At 35.4% G+C, this 17967-nt stretch overlaps 1 protein-coding gene across 1 annotated transcript in view; it reads left to right on the top strand.

The window, feature by feature from the left end:
• The window catches only part of GLRB (glycine receptor beta), a 94484-nt gene that overhangs the window by 36525 nt on the left and 39992 nt on the right, over positions 1 to 17967 (top strand). The window contains exon 4 of the mRNA XM_030312852.1: positions 1568 to 1635. Coding sequence (XP_030168712.1) covers positions 1568 to 1635 — 68 coding nt within the window. The remainder of the gene's footprint in view (positions 1 to 1567; positions 1636 to 17967) is intronic.

The following is a 17967-nucleotide window of genomic DNA, read 5'->3' as shown; positions in this document are numbered from 1 at the left end:
AGCAACTTAATGACAAAGGTATTCAAAGATAAGCAGAACATTAATTCTAATAGTTTCATGTGGTTCCCAGTTAAAAAAACAAAAATAGGTATAGTGTGAATTAACAATCAACCTCTGTCATGGGTTTTCTAAGTAGTAGTTCGTATTCTTAACCTTAGTGATTTAAACTTCAAGCTCTGGATGCAGTCTGGCTTTCATTGACAGACACCAATGTTATAATTTGTAGAAAAGCTTATATACTCATTAGGGATGGACAGTAGTTCCTATATGTATTTAGATTATTTCAAAATTTTTGTTAGCATTAAACGATTAAAAATTCCCTCTACTCTTTCACTGGAAAAAGATGGACATATGGTTTTTAAAAACATGTTAACTTTGTGAATAAGAGTGACTATGCTTTCTACCACATAGATTGCTTCTACTCCAACAGAATATTACTATTTATCACACCTTTCAAGAACCAAACTATACTTTCAATAAAAGTCACGGAAATATTGTTTAGTTGTGCAAATTTTCTTTCTTTCCTTCTTTTCTTTTTTCTTCCTTTTTTTTTTTTTTGTCCTTTTGATGAGTTAGGAAAAGCTATATGAAAAGCTCTCCTCTGAAAAACTGTAATCCTTATTGCCGGCTAAAGACAGGTATTAACGTAGATCAGATTAACATTATAAGGCTTGATATTTTTTTCTTCTTCCTTTACAGAAAAAAAAAAAATGTCTGCAGCTGTTTCTAGTCAACTGAAGTTATACAACTATGTTGTAAAAACAGGGTTTTTTGTTCATTACCAGAACCTATTCAGTTACTTTCAACAACAGCCATGGTCTGGGTTGTCTCATGTCTACCATATATTGATTCACCACCTGTTTTTCATCAGTCAGTGGTTCTGTGGCTAAAAGGCTAAATTCACATTTTCCCTTTGTTAGCCCAACCAGCAGCCCACAACGAATAAAAAGAAAAAAGAAAAAAAGCAAGCAAGAAAGAAATTTGCAACATTATACCTTAATTCTCACTCCATGAACTTTCAAATTATTTTCCAACAGGTCAGGCAAAAATCTTTATAATGATTCTGTTGTATGTCTGCTTAACTTCACATATTTATGAATTAAAAATCAAAATATAATAATTGTAAGTAAAATGTATTGAATACTGCTTTCTAATTCAAGTAAGATTTGAAGTGATTATAAAAATGCAAAAAGTTAAAACATTTTGAAAATGATGCTTTTTAAAGAATAATTTACATTTTGTTAAGGTAAATGCATTAGCTCAATTTAAAAATATTTAAAGGTGAACAACTTACTCCGAGTCTCTACAATTTAAGAGATAAGTATGTCTGAATAAATAACATGAGAAAATACAACTTAACTCATTTTTATTTTTATTATGATGCCTTATTTAGAAAAATATGTTAGTAGCAATTGTGAACATGGAATATTGAGACCATAGATTTAAATTTTTATATCCCATGTGGATTGGAAAAAATATAAAAATCAAGTGCATAAACCATTAAAATTTGAAAATTCTGACCAAGTTTTTTATAGTTACTAAATATATTCTTAATTTTTATTCACAGGCATTCCTGTTGATGTTGTAGTCAACATTTTTATCAACAGTTTTGGATCCATTCAAGAGACAACAATGGTAAGACTGCAGTTAATTTAATATTTTTAATTATCAAAATTTTAACTAGAGAATAGTGAAACTAATATTAAAACTGAAAAATAAGGGCACCTGAGTGGCTCAGTCTTAAGCATCCGACTTCAGCTCAGGTCATGATCTCACCATCTGAAAGTTTGAGCCCTTCGGCATCAGCACAGAGCCTGGCGCCTGTTTCGGATTCTGTGTCTCCCCCTCTCTCTCTACTTCCCCTGCTTGCACTCTTTCTGTCTCTCTCAAAAATAACATAAAAACATGAAAACAACTGAAAAATAAAGGGGCACCTGGGTGGCTCAGTTGGTTTAGCATCTGACTTCATTCAGCTCAGGTCATGATCTCACGGTTCGTGAGTCCGAGCCTGGTGTTGGGCTCTGTGCTGACAGCTCAGAGCCTGGAGCCTGTTTTGGATTCTGTGTCTCCTCTCTCTGCTCCTCCCCATCTTGCGCTCTCTCTCTCTCTCTCTCTCAAAAAATACGTAAATATTAAAAAAATTAAAAAAAAAACATAAAACTGAAAAATAATGAATAACTCTAAGGCAAAACGCATGCTTCCTTCTAGTATAAAATATCCAAGTTCCAAGGTTTGTTACATTAATGATTTCAGTGCCTATATAATTTTGCAATTCAAATGTAGCCTTAATGTTAGTTAAAACTTACGGACTTGGAAGAATTAATATACTCACTCTGAGCAACTAATTGGTTACCACCTGGGAAAAGCACTTCTGCAATGTATTCTGGAGCAACATTTATTTCCTAGTATGCTTATCTGTGTGAGCATTAAAAATAAGTCTTCACAGTTTATTTTTCTTCTGGTTTCTTGAGGAGAATCTTCATTTCCTCTGTTGTGCTAATATTGTGATGTTGGGATCAGAGAATTGTAGAAAGCAAAGAAGAAAATCAATCTTTCTAAGATATGGCAGCAGAGCTCCCTAAAAAACTGACATAGCGAGGGGAAAGGTCAAGGAAAAGCAAAGGAAGAGCAGAAAGTAGTGACAGGCAGGCTCCTGTCTTGAAAGGCACGGAAAAGAGTTTGGAGGAGTGGCTGTTATCCGTGATGAGTTGTATTGCAGCTTCCATGAAGTACTTTTTTATTAGTAGGTTACTAATTAGCAGATTACATTAGCAGATTTCCTGAATGATGTGTGATGTAATTCCTCTTCAGCTTCTTAAAAGACTTCAATAAAGTCTACTTGTTTTTTGATGTTTTAGAATATTGGATTTTGCCCTTTTTGAAAAAACACATGCCAAAATGCTGCTTCAAGTGGGAGAGAGAAGGCTCAAGTTTTTTTATATTTTTTTGGAGATACTTATATTTTTATTAATACTTACATTTTTATCAATATAGTATATGTTCCAGATTGAAAGCCTAGTAATAGATAAAGCACAGTATAATTTTTCAGGGAATATCTCACACTAGAGAAAGAGTGATTTAAAATATGTATTCCATTATTCCTCAGGGTAGCATAATGTGTTATAAAAGCAACTGTGTATTGCATTTAATTTATGACAACTGTTTTTATGTCTAATTGCAATGAGAATGTTATTTATTTTTTGTAGAAGCATGTATTTAGCCCCTGAATAACTGATTATTTTCTTAGCTGATAGATGTTTTTGGAGAATTATTCAAAAGGATATTTTGGAATCAAATTCATTTACTTCCAGTGACCTTTTAGTTCACCTAAATGACAGAAACATACAGTATAGATCACTAGAAGATAGCTGTGGAATAAGATACAGACTACTGTTCAGCACTCAGGAGACAAGTGTAGTTAACTTTAACTGAAAATGTGGTTAGTCTGTCTAAGCACTTCACTTTGCAAGAGTAGGAGATGTTATTTTCCAAGGTGAAACTTTAAGAGGATCTACATAGTGTCTGTGCTCTCCTCTGTACCCTCTTTTGTCTTTTGTGGCATCGTTGCCCTAATCCTAAATCATCCCTGAAAGATATTCTGGCCTCTTGGAGACATTCCTACTGTATCTTGCATTCTGGGACAGCTAATGCAAGGATATTTGTTCTCATTTGTATAAAGGCTACAATGTGTCCCAACTCAGGAGGTATCATTAATATATCTATGCTTTAGTAATTATCGAATGCCCTCCAAATGTCAGACACCTAAACTTCTCCAGGTCCCATCAGTAGTTACTTGATTGTATCGGGTTGAAAACACCTGGGTAAAAGGGATGCTAGAAAAGGGAGAGGAACTTTCTTACAGAATATTTGAGGATTATAATAAAATATTGCATATTTATAATGTATCCTCTTGTTGTCCTCCTGCTGGGATTCATCATGGTAGCTAGCCCAGAGTACTTCCTGCTGGAACCGGATTCATCCAATTTTCATCAGGGAGTCTTTGTCCCTCCTATTTATCCCTGATTTCCGTCTCTTATCTTCTAATCAGAGCCCTTTATGGCTATTCTGACTCACTTAGTGCTTTCTTTTCAAACCACATCTTTCATCTCTATCATCTGATAGCTTCTTTACTGTAACTAAATTATTTTTGTGTGTTCTTTTATTCTCTAATGGACTGTAAACTTCTTCAAGGCAGGAATAATGTATCCCACTTCATTTTCTCCAAGATACAGAAGACAAAAGGTGCTCCATAAATAGTAAACCTATAAATAATTTCTTATATTAGCTAATATTGATTGAATAAATGAACAAATATTCTGCTCTTTGCCTACCACAGAGTCAAAGTAGTGTTAAAACAATTGGCAGGGCAAATGTAATTAATAGACTTATGTCAAGCACTTATTTGATTAAGTAACAGACTGAAATAGGTTTTTATTGTAGAGCATTGATTTTGGAAATTTTAGAGACCTTTATCCAGAGGAGCCAAATTATATATATTTGCTGGATGAAAATCAATCTGCCTTTCACTTAGTGTTGTGTAAACACAGGCTAAAGTTTTGCTCATTGAATAGACTTAAATATTCTGCTTTATTATTATTATTATGTTTTGCTTTCAGCAATGTTTATTTTATACATCCCCATAAAACAGTTTCCTAAACATGTCTTTTGAGACTGTCGTATTTTATAGATTTGCTCAGTCTTTTCAAAAATAGTGCCCTCATACTTTGTTCCTTCCAAGTAGGGAAAGTCACAAGGTATTATAGGTACATAGATAACTTTAAGGTGTCATCTAAGGAAAAACAAGGTCTAAAACAAAATTTGTTCTTTGTTACTAGATACAGACACTGGTCAGGAATAATAGTGATGGACTCAGGAGAATAACTTAAAGGGTATATTGGATGAGAGGATATTTCTTTTTTTTTCCCTTCCAATCTGCCAGGGTGGGCTTACTTTATTATTATTATTGTTTTAGCTATTGATGTATAATTGACAAAATTTTAAGAGATTTGAAGTGTATGTGATGATTTGATATATGTCTCCGTTGTGAAAGGAGTCCCCTCATCAAATTAATCAATACATCCATCACCTCATATACTTATCTTATTTTTTAAAGTTTTGGTGAGAACATTTAAGTTCTACTTTCTTAGCAAATTTCAGTTACACAAACAGTGTTTTCAACTATAGTCACCATCTTATACATTAGATCCTGACCTTATTCACCTTATTCACTTTATAACTAAAAGTTTGTACTCTTCTACCAACCACACCCCAAGCCCTTGACAACCACTTTTCTACTCTGTTTGTGTGCCCTCCAGGCTCATCCATGTTGTTACAAATAACATAATTTCCTTTCTTGAAGGATGAATTGTATTCCATTACACACACACACACCCCACATTTTTTTGATCCATTCATCCGCTGATGGACACTTAGGTTGTTTCCATACTTTGGCTGTTGTCAATAATGTTGCAGTGAACATGGGAATACAGATATGTCTGCAAGATTATAATTTTATTTCCTTTAGATATATACCCAGAAGTGGGATTACTGGATTTTATGGTTGTTCTATTTTTAATTTCTTGAGGAACCTCCATACTGTTTTCCATAGTGGTGTACATACCAGTTTATGTTCCCATCAGCAGCATACAACGGTCCTCTTTATTCCACATCCTTGTTGGTATTTGTTACCTCTCTCCCCACCTTTTCGTTTAAAATAATAACTAGAGAACATATTTCTTAGCAACAAAGCAAACAAAAAAGTGCCCTAAAACAAGAGGTTGGGAAAAAAAGAGTATTAGATTTGTCTAAATACAGGATGTATGTTTATGGAAACAGTATGGTGCACAGTGTGCAAGCCGTGATAGCAGACAGGCTTGTGCTTGAATACCTGAATGTACTTGTGTTGAATACACTTGTGTTGTGTACCTGATGCGCTATACCCTAAAAAGAGTGAATAAGTTACAAAAATAGAGCAACAGTATTTTGCCTGGCATATTAGCTCTCAGTGACGGTGACTCGGGTTGTCAAGCATTTTCAAATTATGTACTGTTTCACAATAGAATCGCATCTTAAAGGAAATGCTAAAGAAAATGAACTCTTTATAAGTTTGTTAGTAGCCCCATTGTAAAGTTGTGGTTTTGTTTATTAATAGCTGCCTAGAAATTTCCCCTACAAAGATATGCTGAAATAAAGGAACTCCTAAAATTTAGGAAGCTTCAATATTGCCCAAAGCTTTTCTCTATAGTTCAGACCTTTCTACCTCAACTGGCAGTTTCTTGTTCCAGACGGCATAATGCAGAACACAAAGCTCAGGGGTGCATGTAACATCAGTAGCTACAAGTCAGGTGGCAGACAGATGTAGGGCAGCTTCTGAAAGAAGGCAACCCAGTCCTTTCTTCCAACAGATAAAGTTGATTATTGAAGAAGCAATCAGGGTTCCAGGCATTCACATTGTTGTTGGGAAATTTTAACCAATTCCATTTGGCAACCATTTCTTTGTGCTTGTTTGTTTAACTCAGATGCTAACTATTGCTGCCTAAACTAAAAGTAATCTCACATTGATTCACAAGCCATAATTGTGTAGTGAAGGAGAAATTACAATCATATTAATATTCCTTAAGATCTTTCCATGTTATATGCCCCTACAGCTTGTTTTATGATCCCATTTTATAGCTCAAAATTCTTATTTCTCATTTCGATGTGTTTATTTGCATCCTGCTACCTTACTTTTTGTTGTAAAATATCATAATTAATTCTACAAGTGGTATTTCCTGACGTTAATAGTAACATCACCAAAATTGTCAAATAAATGTAATCATCCTAATTTGAAGTTCTAATTTTATCAGTGTAGATGCCACTGCTTGGGACAACTGGAAAAGGAGCATTCAGAACAGTGAGAAGAATGGTTTTTTAGAAGCCAGGTGGCATCTGTTCTATGGTTATGTTTATAATATTTATTGATTTTTTTTATTCAGTTCTTACCTTTGGCTTAAATCACTGGGATTTTCATAATTGAAAATGTGAACTACTACACTTGTGGGGGAAAAGTTGGGTATTATGGTTTATTGTAATAATCTATACACAGACACTTCACCTCATCCGAGATACGTAAGCGCTCTTTCATGGAAATCAAAGCCTGTTTATACAATCCATATTCTTTCTTTGGTTTAGTCATGCTTCATAATTATATTGAATTATTATTGCACTATAACTCATGATCCTGTCAGACTTTCTGTGCCTTTCTGCTGTATGACTTTTTATTTGTCTTAATAATAGACTTCAGCTCTTTTTGAGCCTATCAGGAAAAAAAAAAGTCACATTTGGGATCTGCTAAAAGAGCTTAATTCTGGTTTATGGCAATGATTTATCTTTGTTGTTTTAAAAACAATTTTGTATATTTCCCTTCTATATAGAGATTTACATTTTTTCCTTGAAACGAGTCTTAGTTTACTATTCCTTTTATTTTGTTGCTTTGATTATTAACTTTCCAACATTAATTCATTATAGAATAAAATTAGACTTATGTGTTCCCATTTTTTTTTTCTATTTTACATCTTAGATACACAAACCTTCAAAAGGTTTTATATATATATTTTTTCTCATATGATCTACCTTTAGGTTTGTACCCTGTGGTAGGAATAATGTTCCTCCAAGATGCCCATGTCCTAATCTCAGAGTCTGTGGATATGCTATTTCACATGGCAAAAGAGACTTTGTGTGTGTGATTAAAGTAAGGATCTTGAGCTGGGGAGATTATTCTGGTTGTCCAAGCAAGGCCTCTATAATCACCAGGGTCCTTAAAAACAAGAGGCAGGAGGATCAGAGTCAGTAGTAGATGCAATGAAACCTATATGAACTTGGAGTAATACAAGGAAGTGATGTATCATCAGTCAAGGAACATAGGTGCCCTCTAGAACTTGAAAAAAGCAAGGAAATGGAATCTGTCCTCAGAACCTCCAGAAGGAGTCAGCCTGCAGACTCTGTAACTTGGGTCGTGTGAAACTAATTTTGATGTTCTGAACTCCAGAAGTGTGAGATGATAATTGTTATCTGTTAGGCCACTAAAGATTTGGTAATTTTGTTACAGCAGCAATGGGAAACTAAGACACATGCTGATGAATACTTTAATACAGTTTTTCCTCCCAAATTCTGTTGGAGGATCATCCCAGTTACGCTAGGTTCTTTTGGTATATGCAGCCCAGCAGACTGCTACTCTCATGGAGTTTTGAGTTCAGAGAGGCACCACAGTACCACCTACCAGGCACTCCTAATACCCACGGAATATTGGAATAGGACTAGAAAATTTTAAATATTCATATGGTGTTATTGAACGCCATTTAACTAAAACTTTTTAATAAAATTACACATTGAGAAATATTGCTAAAATATGACCTAAAAAATTTTAGTGGCATTTTGTTAACTTGTAATTCCTACACGAAACATCTAACCTCACTAATGACTAAATTTAACCCTTTTCAAACAGCCTTATAACAGCTTTGTTGACAGAACTTTAGTTATTATGCTGCCAGATGCTATGAGAATTGATCTCCTTTATTTCTTTGAATGCTCAATTTGTATTGTAATGTAAAGACTACCCAAGAGTTAAATTAAAGATTGCATATGTGAAGGCTAGGTAAAAATCAGGACTAACCAGAATAGCTATCCTAACAATAATACAAAGTATAAAAACTTTTTAAGTGTTAAAATATCAATAATGCAATTCAACCAGTTTTAATGTCTTGTTGTGAAGTGTTTTATTGCCTTGAAGAAATAGTTGAATTTGGGTGTTAATTGGGACTGAAAATTTTGGAGAACATCCATTTTCTAGATAATGAATAATCGTATGCTCTTTGGAATGAACAATGAGTAGTATTTGTCACCAAGTTCTTTAAAAACAATTAAGTAATTTTCCACTGATAAAAGAAGTCTGTTTCTGATGGGAATTTTTCATTGCAAAACAAACGATAAAGCTATAATTATTGTGATTGAATAATTGAAAATGAAAATAAGTAGGTTTCAAAGATAGTTATCTTAATATAGAGCATTGGAAATGCCAATAACTAGCAATTATTTAGAAATGCCCATAAAACATTCACCAAAGCAACTAATGAGCTTTTATCTTTTAATGAATGTTAAACTCAAATTATTAATTTAAACTGTAAAATTTTAAAACATTCTTAAAAGATATATAAATTTGCTGCAACTTGGATTGAATCATAATAATATGTGGCTACATAGCTAACAGAAAAACATCGTTGAAGTCCTTTCATAATGAGATAATAAGATACAATGACCAAGACTGATACAACAAGAAAAGCAATTTCCAGTTTTTCAGTGATGCTTACTGTAATACAACTCTAGAGTACTCTAAAAAATAAAATTAAGAAAAGGATAACTGTAGAGGCTTGAGGATTATGTGGTATGTTGAGCTTACAACAGAACAGTTGAAAGCAAGAAGAATAATACAGGAGATGCTCAGAAGTATATTTTAGTACTGTGTCAGGATTTGTGACCTTGAAGTAAATTATTGTTAAGAATAACTGTTGGTTGATCAGCACAGTACAGAACAAATTGAATGAGTGACACTATATGCAGAATTTTTTTGAGGCAAAAATTTTATTAATAGGTATTACCGATATTATAAAAGGATAACAGCAGCATAAAAGATATATCCTAATAAGGCAATGTGCTTGTTTAGCCCTTAGTATAGCCAAGTGCAGAATATATTACCTCACTTAATCCTTATAAAAATGCTATCTTTGTGGGTATATTTTTGTTATCCACATCTTATAGACAGGAAACTTTGTCTTCTGTTCAGTTCTTAATCCTCCATAATCTTGCTTTTACTATGTCACTCTATTAAAATGCTTCTGCTAAAATTTTCAGGGGCTTCCTCATTTGCTGAAAGTGTGATTATACTTGAACTTCTGTGACGTCTGCTGCTGTTGACCTTCTCAAAGTTTGTGCCTGTTTGGGTTGGTGATGAAATCACATTCTCAGGGTTTCCTTTTCTCCTCAGTCTTCTAGCCTGTCCCTTAAATGCTTGCCTTTCCCAGAGCTTTGTTAGTTTGTTTGTTTGTTTGTTTGTTTGTTTTTTGCCTTGCATTCCTACTATGATTAATACTTTCAGACAAACTCTTCATTAGTCTTCTTTTTGTTGTTGTTCTGTTTTCAAGATTTATTTCTGCCATAATGTGTACCAGAATTTCATTCCTTTTTATGGCTGAATAATATCCCTCGGTGTGTATTTGTATGCAGGCATACCTTGTTTTATTGTCCTTTGCAGATTTTGTCTTTTTTACAAATGGAAGATTTGTGGCAACCTGCAGTGAGCAAGTCTATCGGTGCCGTTTTTCCAACAGCATTTGCTTACTTTCTGCCTCTTTGTCACATTTGGTAATTCTCACAGTATTTCAGACTTTGTTACTATTATTTGTTATGATGGTCTGTGATCTTTGATGTTAGTCTTATAATTGTTTTGGGGCATCAGAAACCATGCTCATAAAAGATGACAAACTTAATTGATAAAAACCAGCCATTTTCTGTTTCTCTCCTTGTCTGTCCTTGGGCCTCCTATTCCCTAAGATACACAATGTTGAAATTAGGCCAATTAATAACCCTACGATGGCTTCTAAGCGTTCAAGTGAAGGAAGAGTCGCATGTCTTTCACTTTAAATCAAAAGCTAGAAAAGATTAAGCTTAGTGAGGAAGGCATATCAAAAGCCAAGATAGGCCAAAAGCTGGGCCTCTTGCACCAAACAGCCACATTGTGGTTGCAAAGGAAAAGTTCTTGAAGGAAATTAGAACTGCTGCTCCAGTGAACACATGAATGATAAGAGAGCAAAACAGCCTTATTGCTGATATGAAGAAGGTTTTTGTGGTCCATATAGATCACACCAGGCACAACATTGCCTTAAGCCAAAGCCTAATCCAGAGCAAGGCTCTAACTCTCTTTAACTCTGTGAAAGCTGAGAGGTGAGGAGGCTGCAGAAGAAAAGTGTGAAGCTAGTAGAGGTTGGTTCATGAGGTTTAAGGAAAGAGGCCAGCTCTATGACATCAAAGTGCAAGATGAAGCAGCAAGTGCTGATGGAGAAGCTGCAGCAAGTTCTCCGGAAGATCCAGCTGAGATAATTCATGAAGGTGGCTACACTAAACAGCAGATTTTCAATGTACACAAAACAGCCTTCTATTGGAAAAAGATACTATCTAGGACTTTAGCAGCTAGAGAAGAGAAGTCAATGTCTGGCTTCAAAACTTCAAAGAACAGGCTGACTCACTTGTTAGGGCCCAATGCAGCTGGTGATTTTAAGTTGAAACCAATGTTTATTTACCATTCTGAAAACCCCAAGGCCCTTAAGCTTTATACTAACTCCACTCTGCCTGTGCTCTTATCAGTAGCACAAGAAAGCCTGTATGACAGCACCTCTGTTTACAACCTGGTTTACTGAATATTTTAAGCCCACTGTTGAGACCAGCTGCTCTAAGAAAAGGTTCCTTTCAGAATATGACTGCTCATTCTCAATGCACCTTGTCATCCAACAGTTCCGACAGAGATGGACAAAGAGATTAACGTTGTCTTCATACCCGTTAACATAACGTTCATTCTGCAGCCCATAGATTAAGAAGTAATTTTTAACTTTGGGGTGCCTGGCTCAGTCGTTTAGCGTCCAACTTCGACTCGGGTCATGGTCTCATGGTTTGTGAGTTCGAGCCCTGTGTCAGGCTCTGTGCTGACAGCTCAGAGCCTAGAGCCTGCTTCGGATTCTTTGTCTCCCCCTCTCTCTGCTCCTCCCCCACTTGTGCTCTGTCTCTCTCTCTCTCTCAAAAATAAATACACAATTTAAAAAAAGAAGTAATTTTGAACTTCAAGTCTTATTATTTAAGAAAAACTTTCCTCAAGGCTATAGTTGTCATAGATAGTGATTCCTCCATTGGATCTGGGCAAAGTAAATTGAAACCCTTCTGGAAAAGATAGTGTTTTAGATGCTATTAACATCATTGGTGATTCATGGGAAAAGGTCAAAATATCAACGTTAATAGGACTTTGGAGAGAGAGATTCCAACCCTCATTAATGACTTTGAGGAGCTTAAGACTGCAGTGGAGGAAATAACTGTAGATGTGATGGAAATAGGGAGAGAACTAGAATTAGAGGTGGAGCCTGAGGATGTGACTGAATTGCTGCGACCCCATGATGAAACTTTAATGGATGAGGAGTTGTTTCCTTTTGGATGAGCAAATAAAGTGATTTCTTGAGATGGAGTCTCCTCCGTGAAGATGCTGTGCAGATCGTTGAAATGACAACAAAGGTTTCAGAATAGTACATAAGCTCAGTTGTAAAGCAGCAGCATGATTTGAGAGGATTGACTCCAGTTTTGAAAGAAGTTCTTCTGGGGGTCAAATGCTATAGACAGCATCTCGAGCTACAGAGAAGTCATTCACAAAAGGAAGAGTCACTGGATGTGGCAAACTTCATTGTCGTCTCATTTTAAGAAATTGCCACAGCCACCGCAGCCTTCGCCAGCCACCACCCTGGTCAGTCGGCAGCCATCAACACCGAGGCAAGACTCCCTCCACCGGAAAAAAAAAAAAAAAAGATTATGACTCACTGAAAGCTCAGATGATAGTATTTTTTAGCAATAACATATTTTTTAATTAAGGTGTGTACATTGTTTTTCTCAGACATACTGCTGTCACACACTGAATACACTACGGTATAGTGTAAATATACTTTTTATATGCACTAGAAAACCAAACAATTCATTTGACCTGCTTTACTGCAGTATTTACTTCATTGCTGTGGTCTGGAACTGAACCCGCGATATCTTCAAGGTATGCCTGCATACCACACTTTGGTTATCCATTCATCTCTTGGTGGACACTTGGGTTGTTTCCACCTTTTGACTATTGTGAATAATGCCACGGTGAATCTGAGCATGCAAGTATCTGTTGGAATCTCTCCTTTTGGTTCTTTTGGGCTTATACCTAGGAGTGGAATTGCTGGGGCATATGGTATTCCTATGTTTAACTTTGTGAGGACAGACTATAATTGTTGAAAAGTTAAATATGTACGTAGAGTGAGGACATGTTAGTGAGTTATTGAATTCATTAGTGAGGGATCCAGTGGGATAGTAAAGCTGCTTCAGTGGAGACTTCAGGAGCTGGAAGTGAAAGAATGAATGCTGAAATTAGACTGCTAAATTAGATACAGACTTGTTAATGTCTCACAGGGCAATAAAAACATATTCTTGGTGGATATCTTTTCTACCTGACATAAAACATTTGCATCTACACCAAGCAAAAATCATTTGCAATTTACGAACCTGCTATAGGTTATATGATTTTATGGCATCTGGACCCGTAACCAGTAGAAAATGGCAAGTCAGACAAAGTTACATTTTCCTGGAGAATCCTATGACCCTTTAAGTGGGCTTGTGAGACAATGTTTCAGCATGATATTAAAAAGGCAAACAACAGCATTTTTTCTCTATTTCCAGATTTTATTTTACTTTACCTCCTTTTCCCTTTTATTTTGTTTATACAATGTGTTGCATTCAATTTTTTTTGTAGCTTCAGCTTCATACATACCTTTCTTAGGATGAATTACTTTGTTGGAATTTGTTTACTTTTCTTTAAATTTTGATATATATTGCCAAATAACCCTCCAAGAAAGTTTTTAAGTTTATTTTGCTATCCGTAGTGTAGGAATGTGCCAGGTCTCCATGCCTTGTGAATGATAAATATGATTACTCATCATCCTCATTTCCAATTTCGTGAACAAAGGGAAAAAATTGAATCTTGTTTTTTATTGTGTTCCTTTTCTAGTGAGGCAGAACATATCTTCATGTTCATTGGCTCTTCTTAGCAGACTTCGCTATTGGGTTTTCCATGAGAAATGTTACTTTCTTGAAAGAAACTCGTAGTATCAGTGTTTTGAGAGAATGATCAGATTGTTTTATATAAATTATGTTCATATTTTTAATGGTAAATTCATTCTATCATATGAAAATAACATATTTTACTAATCTGTTCCTCCATGATAGATTTTATATTGTTTCTGGGTTTTTTTGTTGTTTTTTTTGGCTATTACATAGATGTGTGCAATAAACATCCTTGAAATATATTTATGTGCCAAGTGCATTCACTTTTATGTATGTATGTATGTATGTATGTATGTATGTATTTTTTAATGTTTCTTTTTGAGACAGATCAAGAGGGAGAGAGAGTGTGAACGGAGGAGGGGCAGAGAGAGAGGGAGACACAGAATCCGTGACCTGAGCCGAAGTCGGACTCTAAACGACTGAGCCACCTAGGTGCCCCAAGTGCATTCACTTTTAAAAGTAGAGTTTATTTTTATTTTTTAAATTTATTTTGAGAGAGAGAGAGAGAGAGAGAGAGAGCACAAGTGGGGGAGGGCAGAGAGGGAGAGAAAGAATCCCAAGCAGGCTCTGCACCATCAGCACAGAGCCTGACGTAGGGCTTGAGCTCACGAACCACAAGGTCATTACCTGAGCTAAGATCAAGAGTCAGACGCCTAACCTAGTGCACCACCCAGGCACCCCAAAAGTAGATTCTTTCAGAGCAGTTTTAGCTTCACAGCAAAATTGAGCAGAATGTGTAGGGAACTCTCATACACCCCCTGCCTCTCCCTGCCTACAGCCTCCCCCACTATGGACATCTGCACCAAAGAGATACATTTGTTGCAATCAGTGAACCTATAATGACACATCATCACCTAAAGTCTGTAGATTACATTAGGGTTTGCTCTTGGTGTTGTTCATTTCATGGGTTTTGACAAAGGTGTGAACACATGATCTACTATTATAATTTGATACAATAGAATCTCCCTACCCTAAAAATCCTTTGTACTCTACCTGTTCATCTCCCCCTGGCAACCACTGATTTTTTTTTTCTTTTCTTTTCTTTTTTTTTTTTTTTTTTTTTTTACTGTATCCATAGTATTGTCTTTTCCAGAATGTCACATAGTTGGAATCATGCAGCATATAGCCTTTCCAGATTTGGGTCTTTCACTTAATAGTATATATTTAACATTCCTGTATGTCTTTTCGTGGCTTGACAGTGCATTTCTTTATCCTGGTGAGTAATATCTGTTGTGTGGATGTACCACAGTTTGTCCATTCATTTACTGAGGGACGAGTTTTGACAATCATGAATAAAACTACGGTAAACATGAATGTGCAGGTTTTTGTGTGAGTGTAAGTTCTCAGCTCCTTTGGGTAAAAATACCAAGCAGTGCAGTGTGGTAAGAGTATGTGTCATTTTGTAAGAAACTTCCAACTGTCTTCCAAAGTGGATGCACCGTTTTCATTCCCACCATCAATGAATGAGAGATCCTGTTGTTCCACATCCTCATATGCATTTGGTGTTGTCAGTGTGCCGGATTTTGGCCCTTTCTAATAGGTGGTGTAGTGGTATCTCATTGTTTTAATTTACATTTCCCTAATGGCATGTAAAGTGGAACATCTCTTCATATTTGCCATCAGTTTATCTTCTTTGGTGAGGTGTCTATTAAGATATTTGGCCCATTTTTAATGGGGTTGTTTGGTTTCTTATTGTTGCATTTCAAGAGTTCTTTGTAGGGGCACCTGGGTGGCTCAGTCATTTGAGCATCCAGTTTTGGCTCAAGTCATGATCTCATGGTTCGTGGGTTCGAGCCCCACATCCGGCTCTGTGCTGACAGCTCTGTGTGTCTCACTCTCTCTCTGCCCCTCCTCCACTCATGTTCTGTTTCTCTGTCAAAAATAAATAAACATTAAAAAAATTAAAACGAGTTCTTCGTATATTTCTTGCTCTTGATTTTTAACTAATGTCTTTCCACTGATTACTACAAAACCTCTGTCTCTCATTCTGGCCTCTTTTTAGTGATGATATTGATTATGTTTGTCAATTTATGTATCTTGATATTTAGTGATTCTTTTTAATTAATTTTTTTTTTAAGTTTTCATTTATTTTTGAGAGATCAGGAGCATGGGAGGAGCAGACACAGGAGAGAGAGAGACACAGAATCTGAAGCAAGCTCCAGGCTCTGAGCTGTCAACACAGAGCCTGATGCGGGGCTTGAACCCACGAACTGTGAGATCATGTCCTGAGTCAAAGTTGGATGCTTAACCAACTAGCCACCAGGCACCCCTTAATGATTCTTTTGTGTTACTGATAAAACACTTACCTGACCTTCTCTGATCGCAGCACCTGGCAAAATTCTGCCCACTCTCAGGGACCCTCCTCAGATTCACATTCTACAGCCTTTCCTGACTGGTGTCTGAAGTGATCATTTATTCTGTCAACAAGTACTGTCACCCTTAGAATCCTTACCAATTATTTCCTTACTTGTATCCTCATCACCTCCTGAGAGTGTGGCCCTCATGTTTTTATCCTTCTCAGACTGGTAGCTCAGAACTTCGAACATAGAAAGTCCTTAATGAATTACTGTTTAGTGAGTGAACAAATGAAGGAAGAAATGAATGTTTAACCTAGCATAGTAAAACTGATTGTTAACCGAGCCTCTTTTGTAATCATTGAATTTAGTCTGGAACATAATAACAAGTAGATATTTTATTTTGTTAGTCTATAAAACAAACTTGCCATTGCTCATTGATGTATCTAAAGTCTGTGAAATCTTAATATTAGATTAATCAGATATTAATAATTAATATTAATAATCAGAAATCTGCTTTGTTTTCTAATATTGTATTATGTTGATCTGTGTATAATCAGCAACTAATATAGTACTTTACATCTGGTACATGAACAATGATTTTTCAAACCTTTTGAAGAATTAATAGAATTAAAGTTAGTTTTGATGTTTGGTAACCAATTAAAACTTACAGGTGGCATCTTTACAACAATAGAAAAGAAATGCTTTCAATAGTAATTGTTAGCCTTTTCACAGGGGTGATATAGCTATCTTGATAATAATGTTAATAATACATATAATAAATTAGCTAACTTTGAGTACTTCTTTGTTCCAGGTTTCATGCTTTAGGTACAGCATTTCATTTGATTCCTGTGAATAATTTAGGATTAATTTTATTGACGAGGAATTTGAGGCTCAGAGAGATTAAGTGAATTGCTTTAGGGCACATAAAATATGTAATTCAGACCCATATTTGTCTGACTGTCCTGTCTTCAGGTCCCTGCCTTGATGTCAGTTCGCTTGGCTACTTTTATCTAATCCTGAGTCTAGATTAGATGCCCTGTGGCAAACTATTTCCATTTTTATAGCCTTTTGCAAATTGTTTTATGTTTGACTGATTGTCAGTGTAACTTACAATTATCTTTGAAGTCTGGGAGTACTCACAGATATATCCTTAGTATCCAGTGTTTGGAAAAGAATATATGGTTAATAAATAATTTTTGAATTGAATGAATGAGCCAACCCATCACCTAGGGATTTAGGAGGAATTTAAGTAAACATTTTCTGAAAGTATAGAACGTACTCTGTAGCTAGATTCTCAAGGATGTTTAATGAAAAGAGAACTAACTTATTTATATAGCAGTCACTGTGTTAATCTTTTAATTGAGTATTTTATTGAATTATCACGTTAGGGTATTAATATTAATATTCATGTTTTTTATATGAAGAAACTGAGTTCAGAGAGGTTAAGAAACTTGCTCAGGGTCAAAGCTAAAGATTCAGAGCTGAAATTTGAGTCAAGTACTTTATCTTTTCTAGCCCATGTTGACTCCATTATACTAGGCTTTATAATTTGGCTAATATAACTTCAAAAACACTATTTATGATGATATATAGAATAAAAAGGTGGTGACATTAAGACATTCTTGTATCGTTTGTAATTTTGTAATTTTTTCCACAGATAGGTTTTATTTTGTCAAAACCCTCTGGTACTGTATAGGGCTATGCAAGGCTTTAATCAGCTTTCAGCTGGTTAAAATGCTTTGAACTTAATCATGGATATAAAGGTATAAGTGATATAAAGATATTCATGCAT

The sequence above is a fragment of the Lynx canadensis genome, chromosome B1 (genome assembly GCF_007474595.2).
Source record: "Lynx canadensis isolate LIC74 chromosome B1, mLynCan4.pri.v2, whole genome shotgun sequence".
NCBI classification, from domain to species: Eukaryota; Metazoa; Chordata; class Mammalia; order Carnivora; family Felidae; genus Lynx; species Lynx canadensis.
The sequence above is the reverse complement of the archived record's forward strand: the minus strand, read 5'-3'. Positions and strand labels throughout refer to the sequence as shown.